The sequence below is a fragment of the Candoia aspera genome, chromosome 1 (genome assembly GCF_035149785.1).
Source record: "Candoia aspera isolate rCanAsp1 chromosome 1, rCanAsp1.hap2, whole genome shotgun sequence".
Classification (NCBI taxonomy): Eukaryota; Metazoa; Chordata; class Lepidosauria; order Squamata; family Boidae; genus Candoia; species Candoia aspera.
This window is the reverse complement of record NC_086153.1, coordinates 297,752,931-297,765,426: the sequence shown is the minus strand read 5'-3', so window position 1 is coordinate 297,765,426 and position 12,496 is coordinate 297,752,931. Positions and strand designations below refer to the sequence as shown.

General features: G+C 37.4%; 1 protein-coding gene across 2 annotated transcripts in view; it reads right to left on the bottom strand.

Moving 5' to 3' along the window:
* Window positions 1-5,048, bottom strand: part of ADCK1 (aarF domain containing kinase 1) — a 114,660-nt gene extending 109,612 nt beyond the window's left edge. For both annotated transcript variants that reach the window (XM_063290179.1, XM_063290180.1), the window contains exons 1-2: window positions 4,816-5,048; window positions 1,642-1,785 (exon numbers count right to left, since the gene is read on the bottom strand). In XM_063290179.1, coding sequence (XP_063146249.1) covers window positions 1,642-1,776 — 135 coding nt within the window. In that variant the 5' untranslated portion in view covers window positions 1,777-1,785; window positions 4,816-5,048. The remainder of the gene's footprint in view (window positions 1-1,641; window positions 1,786-4,815) is intronic.
* Between the last annotated feature and the right edge of the window lie 7,448 nt (window positions 5,049-12,496).

The window sequence follows — 12,496 nt, the reverse complement described above, 5'->3', positions numbered from 1 at the left end:
GTCAATGAACATAAAATTCACCCAAAAGCTACACTTTATTCTGCATTAGTCAGACACCCCACTTTCAATAATGTGTTAAATTCTGGACACCACAGTTTAAGGACTTAGATACACTGGAACAGGTTCAGAGAAATGCAAGGAGGAGATCAAGGCAGTAGAAACCAAGTTTTATGAAGAAAACATATTTTAGCCTTGTGAATAAGGTGGATAAAATGGCACATTTGTGAAAGGATGTTCCAAAGAATATCTGTTCTCCCTCTCTCCAAAGGGAATGATAGATACAAGTTTCCAAAAGGCCAGTGCCAATTAAATATTGGGGGGAAAAACCTTTCTTCTAGTATGATCAGTTTGACAATGGAAACAGTTACTCAGAGAAGTGGTGGGTATGTATGCTAGATGTGTTCAAACAGAAGAAAATAACCATCTCTCAGATATGCTTGAAATTGGATTCCTATACTAAATAAGCAATTGGACTCAATAGCCTAAATGTCCCTTTCCAACTTCATAATTATATTATTCTAAGCACAGCCCAATCTACATACCTCTCTTTCTGCTAAAATGTTTGGTAGATACTTTTTTTTCAGTATCAGCTTCCACATTCAGTTTTAGTTTAAAATGCACAGCAAAAGTAAAGCCTTTATAAGCATTCACAGGGTCCTTTCAAACAATGGTTCAAATAACAAGGCCTTTCTATAAAGTAGCCTAAGGATTTCTATTTCAGACATTCAGAATTAGAGGCATGAAGTAACAGAAGGATTTATTCAGTGTCCTAGAATTCGTCACCAAAGGCAGGATGAAAATCCAAGAAATAAGGGCCTTGCTTAGCCCAATTCATATTTCATAGAGTCATGATAGAACACAAACTAAACTTGACTTTCTTGTCCAATCCTTTGAATTTTCCTTCTACCCACTTTTTAGAACTGCATCATAATTTACAATAGTGGCATCATTTCTGCTCTCACAGTGACTAAATCTTATTTGTTAGTATTGATATGCATCATACATCAGGGCAACGTAGAGACAGAGAAAGATGGGTTCCGATGGTGCAATATCTGGGACAAATGTCTTTCTATATTACTTTTTCTCTTTATTAGATCATCTCACCAACATGATATCTTCCAAATGTATCAGTCTCCATGCCTATCCTTTGGAAGTCCAACACACTTGGAAAATACCAGACTGGGAAAGGTGATTAAAAACTCAGTCAGTCATGTAATTAGGAATGTTTTACAATCTTATTTTATGACAAAGATTTTGGAGCTTTACCAATATGACAAAGAGAATCCCCAAACACTGTGCTTTCTCTGCCATGGAAAAACAGTGATATGAAAAAAATGAATCTGCAGTTAAAGGCAAAGAATATTAGGGGAAAGAAAAGTAGTAATCCTAAATTGAGGGGGTGGGGGGAGAGGCCAAACAATGGTTTTGCATTTTCTACCAAATATGTGACCTAAAATATGATTTTAAATGACTCACATCAATTGTAAATCAGAAAAATCCACATTAAATATATAACGTTAGCAAATATACTCTCTGGAATCTATTTCTTTTTTAAAACGATTCATTCTTTTAACCCTAAATGTTTTACATTTAAAAAATCTTAATGTTTTCATGCATACACGCTGCCAGGTTGAAACTTACTGTGGCAACAGCTCTGCCTACTCGAACAACTCCAAAATCATTGGGATCCAGATGCTTGTTGCTGTGCAGGTAGAAACCAGCAGTGGCCCCTGCTACACTGGCAAATGATGCAAGTTTTAAAGCTCTTCTGGCCATGGTGGCAAACTGCATGGAAATAAAAACAGGGGAAACATGAACCTGCAACATAGATGCCACAAATGGCAGAACAGCAGGTAGGCCTCACTATGCATTAATTAGATCTGAGGACTTCCCTTGTTTGTCCAAGTAGACTAAAACAACCATAGGAGTACTATGTAAACATACTTTCTCAGGATGACAGTGCACTAACTCACCAGAAATGTAAACTGGCTTCTGCTAAAATAAAAGGAATGCAGAGGCAGGGGAATGGGTGGGGTGGGGTGGGGTGGGGTGGGGTGGGGCAGGACCATATATTTTCAACTACAAATGTTCCAACTCAAATAAACAGGATGGTTGCACCACCTTCCACTGAGTCTTTCTGCTTAGTTAGGGGAAGGGATTTCTATGTCAGATTCAATTGAAATGAATAATATTTTATGCCTAATATTTTCTTAGGTTTTCTGATTGATTTTTTTCAGCAGCAATTCTTTTTAAAGAAGTCTATCTTATTCTCACCTTTTTTCCTATGTCTTCTTTTATTATTATTTTTAAAGGACTTGTGCCTTGAAAACTCCATCTGGTTCTCTACTTTATTCTTACCTGAAGTCAGATGGGGCCATTTGTGTCACTGCTACTACTGAGCTTCTCAAGTTACTGCAACACTTAGCACAGGATGTGGGGAGCCTGAGCTATTAAGCGACACCTGCTCTTGTGGGGGGTTGCAATGAAGTGAGAGTTATTAAAATATAACATAAAAGGAACCATTAGAATAAACTGCTTTGGAAATTTTCCATACAGCATTGGTATAGCTTTAGCATGTAAAAGAGCTGCTATATATCCCTCCGGAAAAGCTTAAAACCTTGTCAGCCCTACAATATGTTTCCAATATCCAGATTCTCAGCATGAGAAGGCCTTCTGATTTAATGGGAATCACAAGGTGGTTAAGATCAGCACACTAGTACAACCCTTTGGAGGTCAGTTACACTAGCACAGTTTTCTATCTACTTGGATGATCGTTTGTGATTTCTCTATGTCTTGCTTTTAGTGTTATATTCAATGCAATGTAGTATAGGCAGTGAAATGACAACCTTATCAAAAAGCAGGGATGGGTATTGTTTTCAAAACTCAGTGCAACTGTAGTAGAGGACCTTCAGTCATTACTCTGATTATGCAATCTATATACCATTTAAACTGCTCATCTGTTGAGGACAAGAATAACTCACATTATCCTCACAAATGTATAAGGATAGTTTAAATCTTTACTATATCTCTAATTCTTCTAAAATTAAAAAGCATTATTTACAGACATTGAATATTTTCTGGGAATAGAAGGCATCAACCTTAATTAGTAAAATACATGTAAATGTTGACAACATATGTTTTCTATATTCACATTTTAACAAGCAGACATCAACCTTATCCTAACGGCAAGCTTACATAGTGGTCGAAAAGACTATGTAAGTAGCAGAAAAGACTACAAAGAAAACTTCGTAGTTAATGTGGCTAAGCCTTTCCCCACTGCAAGATTTTCCCCATTGCTGAGTTAAAGTGCTATCCTCTCGTCCTTGAGTCAGCAAAAAACTATGAAATTCACTGTTCCTACTGCTGATCCCTACCAATCCATTGCCTCTATTTCAAGTCATTATACAGTCACAGGACTGCCCTCCAAGATTTTAGGTAACTTGAAGCTTCCCTTAGAGACTGTGATAGAATGGAGGGTGGGGGGAGACACTACTTTAATACTGACATAACTAAGAACATCTTAAGTCTATTTTACTCATAGGCAGGGAACAAGATGAACACATCATAGAAACCCAGATGAAAAAATATGTTGCTGGGACATGTTTGTGCTATGGTTGGGTGCAAATGGCAAAAAGCTGTTAATTCAACTCCCAGACAAAATGTATCTGTTTAATGTCATCCGCAAATCTTCAGACTTCACTTTTTTTATGTGCACTTATTAAAATGATACGTAGGGGAACCATGTAACTCAGTGTATGGAAACTGCATTATGATAGACATAGGCAAATAGGTAACTACTTCTTGCAAGAGAATTTAATATTGGATCTGATAAATATAAAAAAACCTGAGTCTTTCTCCAGAAAAAAAAATGTCTGTTGTTTCAAGTCTGCTTCTAAAAGAACCCAAGAATATGAACACTGAAATATTCTGAAATGGACTAGGCAACAAAAGGTTTTGTTGCAATGACAGCCATCTATAAATGTCTATTCAGGAGTAAGTCCAACTGAGTTCAAAGTGACTGTGCTCCATGATAAAAGATGCCTTCACTCCTGAACTTTTGAGGGAGCATGCTCCACTGACTTTCATGCAATTTATTCCTGAGGAGACATATAATACAGGATTATGTTGTAAATCTTTAAAGTGTTTAATACCACAACATTCTTTACTTAAGATTCCCCCCACCCACCCCTTCAATGGTTACTTTTCCACTTCACAGCATTTGCTGAGCTGGTCTCATCATTCACTGCAAAACTACTTTGTTTTAAAATGGGTCAATAAGATCATTGAATAGGTTTTAATCCAGGCATGAAAGCATGTTCAAGAGGAATCTCTATGTTCAATTCCCTGACTCATATTTAGTATCAGCTTCCTAGGTTTTAATATCTTTGTATATTCTAATTTAATCAATATTCATTTGTTCCTGTTCCACACTTGGTTTTTAAGCACAACATAAACAAATACTGTCCTGAAAGTTCCTTGTCCATTACAGGCTATGTCTTAATAAATGCGCATCTTAAAACTGCTAATATCCTGGATCGCATTCGCATTAGTCACTCACTACACGTGAGAACACTTCTAACGCTAGCCGGCTTACGAACCAAGAATTGGAGCGGGGCGTCGATTGCGAAAACTTACAAAATAATAAAAGGGAATATTCTGGTGGGTCTTCTTTGGGACGGAATCCAGTAAAATTGAATTATAGAGGTCAATAAATGACCGAGTTCTATGGAAACGAGTAGTGACCGACTGCCTGCATTTCGGGAATGAAAGCAGAATATTGTACGCCGATTGGGTGAGTGAAAAATCAACTCTGACCGATCACTGAAGCAGTAGATTTCATGCATCAGTCTTGCGGGGAAAATTCCATACTTAAAGGAAAGGGCGGAAGCGAAATCCTCGAATCACATGAATAACTAGGAGGAAGAAAGTGGCAAAGGGAGTCTATTCCAATCCAATTCATTAGAATCCTCTATGTTCTCCTTATTCAACGTTCTAAATTTCACAAGGGCTTCGATATCCGCATGAATAATTTCAAGGGCACCTGCTCCTCCTCCTCCTTCTCCCTTATCCGTCCTGCCAGCCATCTCCAGTAAAGTCAGAGCGCCCCTTCCACCCCGCCTGCCTCACTTACCGGCTTCCTGGGCATGGCGACAATTTTAATTGGCGGAAAATATGGTCCCTCCCCTTCTCATCCCACGTGGTACAGGCTTTTCTCTGTAGGGGATGCTGGGACTTGTTGTTTTCTTCTGTAAAACGAATGACTTGTATCTATAAGAAGCATCCGCCCGGAAGGACAGCGGCGTTTTTAGCGACTTTGTTGAGCGCGAAAAGGAGACCGAAGCGTTAACAGAAGGTCGTCAGTATTTATGTCTATAGGGTAGCCTTAAATCTTTAGGTACGTTAGTAGCAGAGCTTGTTCTGTGACTCTTGTGTGCTGTACCCTGTTGTGCAAGCTTGCGGAGAGAACAGGTCAAACCACTTTGGCTTTCAGTTCATTTCAGAAATATTTTCCCAATTCTCTTCCAACTGAGGCCATTAGCAACTGCGAGTGTCGGTTGGGCTGTTTGGTTTGCTTTTGTTCTGCTGTTCGCTTTAACCCATCTTTAGGCTAGAATCCTAAATATATGAACTGTCCTTATGTACCTCCCAACAACAGTAGTTCTCTGGGCAGTATGCAAAATACTTTATAGATGCTGGACAGGGTAGCAGGCCTTATCTTTCAATAAATATACATGGAGATTGAACTGGAAATCCTCATATGCCCTATCCCACTAGCACCCATTCATAATATAGGAATTAATTAAGGTCCTGACAACTTCATTTGCCTACATGCCCTACCTGCAATATTAAGAGTAAATGGAAATCCATGTGTGGCTTGGGAATTAAAACTATGACGAAAGCATTAACAAAAAATAAAATTGAAAACATTAGAGATGATGGGCACAAATCTTCTACCAGTAATGACAGCTCTATCACAGATGTTATTAAATGTACTGAAAGACCACATTTAAGGAATCTGGCAGCACCAGCCAGCTCTGGAAAACAGGGTCCTACCTTGTTAATTGGATGGGAGACTACTAGAAAATATTAGGGTTGTAAGCTAGAATGGAATTTGAAAAAACTCAGAAAAAGACAGTGACAAACCACATGGATGCATCCATGTAAGTCACCAAGCATCAAGCTGAACTCAAAGGAGGCTTTGCATACTTTACAAACTGGGATGTAATTAAGGTAATTTTTTTTTAATGGTTCAGTCGTGTCTGGTTCTTGGAGACTGCCTGGACAAGTCCCTGCAGTTTTCTTGGCAAGGTTTTTCAGAAGTGGTTTGCCATTGCCTCCTTCCTAGGGCTGAGAGTGACTGGCCCAAGGTTACCCAGCTGGCTTTGTGCCTAAGGCAGGACTAGAACTCACGATCTCACAGTTTCTAGCCTGTTGCCTTTAACCACTACACCAAACTGGCTCTCAATTAAGTTAATACTTAATTACTAATTGTGACCAGTGGGATCAAGCTTAGCACTCTAGTCCATCCATTCGTTTTGCCTCAGAAAAGGATTAATTCCTGTGAAGAGTAGTAAAATTATGCAGTTTGAGAAAAAGCCCTGCCTTATCATTTTACATACTTCTGGACCTTATTCACAACATTTTAGAGGGGGTCCAAATGTCTTCTAACTCTAGCAAGTTCCCTCCCCAAACTTCTTCCACTGTTGTTTTTATCACAATAAAAACAACTGAGAAAAAGACAATAGTTGTGTACTGTTTTTTGACTGCTAGTATTCAAAACTCCCCTGAAGTAACCTAGGTAGACTGCCATTGGGGGTGAAGGGCTTATTGGAAGAAACACCATCTTTCCTCATATTCCTGAAGCTATTTTGAGACTGATGTATGAAAAAACAAACTATTTTCAAAGCTCTTTCTTCTACATGCCATGAGGAATAAAAGTTGCAGCAACAGGAGCTGACTGGATCCCTTCTAATACTATCCCAACCATATCCATGGAGTTTCAAAGAAAAATTAGCAGTGGAACTTAATCTGAAATGAACAATTTATGAGCCTGGGGCATATAAAACTCTGAACTTAGATCTCCATGCATTTGCTTTCCTTCTCCCATAATTGGTAACACTTCCACCAGTTCTGTCAATATATAGTTTATCAAGATTCTCAATAAACTGGAACATTTCCTGTATATCACCACTATTGCTGTCAATAATCAAGGATAAATATGCTCATTAGAAACAATGGAAGTGTTGATGACAAGGGAAAATGCTTGCAGGTGCGAGAGATGAAGCTTCCTCTACAGCTGGTAACTAACTCAGGCCTCCCTACCATCAGAATGAAGAATAATGGCAAACATCACTGATTTCTAAAGCAGTCCTAGAATGATGATGATTATGATAAAACAGATACTGAAAATGTCTAAATGCATTTTATGGGAGAAAGAATCAGAAAAATGAGAATCTGACAGAGCAGAAAATTGTCAAGGAAAGCACACCAGATCTAGGGCACCAATAACTGCTTTGCATTTTCCATTTTTCTGACTTAAAAGGACATTTCAGGGACAGTCTTTTATAAAATGTGTTTCCTTCAAGGGACCCGCTTATGCAAATATAGACACAGGTATAGACAAATGAGGCTAAGATCTTCTAGAGAAAAATATAAAGAATACACAGCATGAATACACAGAAGAACTGTACAAAAAAGATTGCAAATCATTGATACATACAGTATAAAAGAATCTGGATATTAATACAGCTGGATATTCTGGAAACTTAAATTGGCCTTAGGAAATATTAACAACAAAACTACTGGAGTTGATGAAAATCCAGCAGAACTATTTATAATCTTACACGATGATGCAGCTGAAGGGCATCTTGCAGTTTGTGAGCAGGTATGTAAAATATGGTATTGACCAAGCATCTGGAAAATATCGATTTATATTCCAATACCAAAAAAGAAGAGTGCTAAAATTCCTACTGAAGAATTGCACTTAACTCACATGCCAGTAAGATAATGTTTAAGATCTTGCAATCCAAACTTCAACAGTATATGGAACAGAAACTGCTAGATATACAAGCTGGGTGCAGAAGAAGCAAGGGCACCCAGGATTACATTGTTAACATCCAGTGGAAAATGAAAAAAGCAAAGTTGATTTAAAAAGACATCTATTTTTGCATTATTGATTATATAAATTGACAATATAAATTATAACAGATTACGATAGCCCTTTAAAATATAGGTGTATTAGGCCAACTCATTGGGTATAGAAGAATGTGTAGGATGACCATGAAGCAACAGTAAGAATGGAATACGGAGCAACTAAACAGTTCAAAATTGTAAAAACAAAAAACGTGCCAAAGTTGTATACTGTCATTTATTTAACTTGGAAGCAGAATATATCATGAGAAATACTGGATTAGAAGAAATAGAAACCTCAGCCTCAGATAAATCTCAAGCACAAACATAGTATGGTTTTTGTTTTTGAATAGGTGTTGCGTAGTTCAGGACTGCTTTTTGATGATGCCCGTGATAACATCTCTAAAAGAGATTATTTTATTTTTAATAGATACTTATCACTTGGTTTTCAATACTGTATCACAGAATTATAAAGGAACAATTTTAAATCAACAGCTGAATAATATGGCAAACACAACCACCTTAAAAACTAAAAAAAATTGGAAATAAGATGTTTTTACATGACATTGAAAAGATAAGAGGACTAGCTTAGACTCCATTATAGAAAACCTGTTTCACCTTGGACAGTGTCAAGACTTTGAGAAGGATTTCCATATACAGTAGGAGATATATATAGCAGGTGTATATAGCAAATTCTTTTAAAATCCTATCCTTTCTCCTATGCTTTTTGAATTGCCCACTAACAGGCAGCTGGGACCAGAGGCCCTGGCAACAGTTACTCATGCCCTTGCCACCTCCAGTTTGAACTACTATATATTCAAGGAAAAAGACTGGAACCACTGGATGTACAGCTGTGTGGGAAGCAATTTACTGTATTTACTTACTAGGAAGATCTGTCCAGTGTGTTCATCCGGATTAGGGATAATACTATGAGATCCAGAGAGGATCGCTGGGAAACAATGTTTCTCATTATATGCTCCATCCCTATGGAACCACCATCCTCCAGAGATCCAAATGGTACCTTCCCTGGGACTTTTAGGAAGGCAGTCAAAATGAAATTGTTCTAGAGAGCACATTTCTGTATGGTTTCTGGAAGTAGTAACTATGGGAGGGTTTTTATAATTTAGTGGGACTGTGGGTTATTTTATATTGTGGTTTGTATGATTTTACTGAGATTTATATAAGTCCCCCTCATTCAGCACTGTCATAACTTTGAACGGTCACTGAACGAGTGGTCATAACACAAGGACTACCTGTAGCTGATTCTGTCGGTGAGTGCATCATAGTATAGTTTTTCTGTTGTTTTTTCTGACAAAGGGTTTTGTGTGGCAATACTATTTGCTGTTTTATTACTTTGAGGGGGCAGCACCATTTTGCCTACTCTGCAGGCTACTTCCAGGAGCTGCAGGCCACAGCTACTTGCTGCCAGCATATCCATTTCTTTGCAATACTACTTATTTACTTATTTGGCACATTTCTAAAGCCACCCAACCCCATAATGACTCTGGGCAGCACACAACACTAAAAACCATAAAACCATTATACAACCAACAAAAAAGACAGATGTTCCAAGAAAACAATAAAAACAACCCTCATCCCCTTTAACTCCCAAAAGGGTTCCCACACACTCCCTAACCCAGTCCTTTCCTTAATTTACCCATGAAGGAGAAAATATGGCATCAAGTTAGGCAAATAAAAAACGTCCTCCCCAAATACACTTTTCTAAGGAAAATAAACTGTCAAGTGATCCATAAAGCACTTAGACATAAAGAAATGCTGAGTCAGATATTACAGAATCATAGATACTCTGGCAAGCAAGGGCAACACCTAGGGAAAAGTAACATCTTAACAGACACATTCTTAGATCCCTTTTTTCAAGGAAGCTATTGCATTAATCCTCTGAGTTCATTAACATGCACACACCATAGCCCAATCAAGTATTTGCTACACTGATTAAATGTATATTGCAATTTGCATAAATTCACCCACTTTAGGCTTGTCTATTGCCTCTGGTACTGAAATAAATCAATTTGTGCTTCAGTGGAATTGTGCAGTTGTCTCTGGTCCTAAACAAACTCTTGAAAATTCTCCTATACCCACATTGAACCTACAAGGACAACACCACCCTCCAGCCTGATTACTGAAGCAGAAGAGGGTTCAGATTTTGGTGAAGTGCACTTTATACCAGCATACCTTTTCTAGGGTAGAAAATGGCATGAGAAATAGCTATTTACTAGAAACAGCATGGCCATGAGAAAGAGCCCTAAGACTGCAATCTTATACTAACTTGTATAAACTTGAGATCTAATAAACATAGGTCTACTTAGAAGGAAACATTAACAGGATTATTCTTAAATAAACCACTGACACTTATTTCTGAGTAGAGTAGTTTATTAGGTCTCAAGTTCTTTTGAGCCATTTAGACTGAATATGATTAAAACTTGTTTTCCAATATTTTGCAGATACCATAAGTCAGAAGAAGTCCCTGATACTATAGTTATATTTATACAAGAGCCACCGATCTCTTACAATGGGACATGCAAGATTATTTTCTGGAAAGAAACATAAGGCATTATAGAACTTGACATGCCATTCAATGTCTTTAATATTTGAGATGCAAGGAAGGAAGTTTACAATTTTTTTTACAGAACATCTAATCAATAATTTAATATCTTCCTGCTCTATTGCATATAATTACTATATTTGTTCTGAATATAATGTTTAAATTAATATAGGGCAGAAATATTACTGAGGCCCTAAATTTGGTTTAGCTTGGTGTGCTGTATGAATTCAGTTGTTGCCATTTGTAACATACGGTTTCTGGTTCAGCATTATATGCAAATCCAGCCATTGTACCTTATTCAACAAGCTATTATTGTTGTTGTTTATTCGTTTAGTCGCTTCCGACTCTTCGTGACTTCATGGACCAGCCCACGCCAGAGCTTCCTGTCGGTCGTCAACAAGCTATTATTACTTTATTATAATTATTTTAGATTTATTTATTCCATAGACACTCCATAGACTCTCATAGACTCTGGGCACCTTAATACAAATAGTACAAAAACAAATAAAACAATTAAGTTAAAAACATACAGCCTCACAAAAACATACAAGCTATGGTTAAGCATCCTTGCTATGGAATTCCTTTCCTAGTTAGTTATAGCTGATACCTAATTTTAAACTTCCACCTAAAACAAAAAACTTCTAAGTTTTGTTCACCTTATACTGCTGCATTTTGGACTGTCTTCATAGTTTTAAAACTCTATTGGCCTTGCACATATGTTTGATTTATTGAATTATTCATTTTAATTGTAACTTTTAAAAAATAATTTGTTTAGGGTTTGTATTTGTATTTGTTTTTTAAAAAAACTTTTAATTGCATTTTCATTCTGGGATTTTTGAAAGAATAAAAGTGGAATACAAGCATAAATTGCAAAATACAGTTTGCACAAAATATTACCCCATGCTTTCAGCATTATGTGATGGCATTGTCATGAGGATAAACAGACAAAATCATGTCTGCCACCATGAGATCCTGGAAATAACGCAGTGTATAAATGTAACAAATGATGTGTGAACTCAGTCTGTGGTTAATGTATAGTTCAGTGTTACATGAACCCAGAAAATTGGATTGAATAAACAAATAATAGTTAAGTATAGGTAAGCATATCATGTGACCAGAGCCGGTAAGGGGGGGACCTTAGGTCTTAGGTACTCTCTAATCTTTTCTAAGCTATTGAGGCTGCAATTTCATACATACAGCGTTTGGGCTGAAAGCAAGAACTTTCATAGGAAACGTAGAGAAGTCTACTGTACTTCCATATAATCTTATTTTAAAAATTGAGTAAGCTTAGTTATGTGGAGCAGAACAGGAAGTTCTGAGGTATGTGGGATTCTTGTGTGTGTGTGTGGGGGGGGGAAGGTAAAAAGTTTTAGCTGGATTTGTGTATTACAATATAGTACTGTAAATGAAAATGATTTATTCTGACTTAGCATGTTGTGCAATCCCAACCTTTTTGATGCCGTAATTAGAAATCCTTACTGAACTATTTCAAATAATTCTGAGAGCTGTATTTTCGGCTTGCCCCCAGTTAAGAAAGTTTCATTTGGCTTGTCCATCAACTACAATAAAGGTTGTGGACTGGGTTGTGGCAGTGTGTTGTGTGAACTCAGTCAGCAATGCAGTGATGGTTCAGTGCTTTGTACAGCCCTGGGGCATTTTCCTAGTTGAGTAGACCATGGGTTAGGTAGCATATTGCGGGAACCCAGCCTTTATCAATACACAATTTAACTAGTCCTCTACTTCATGCCAATCTATTGTTTTTCACTTTCAACATCTGTCGATATCAAGGAATTTTTTTTTTCA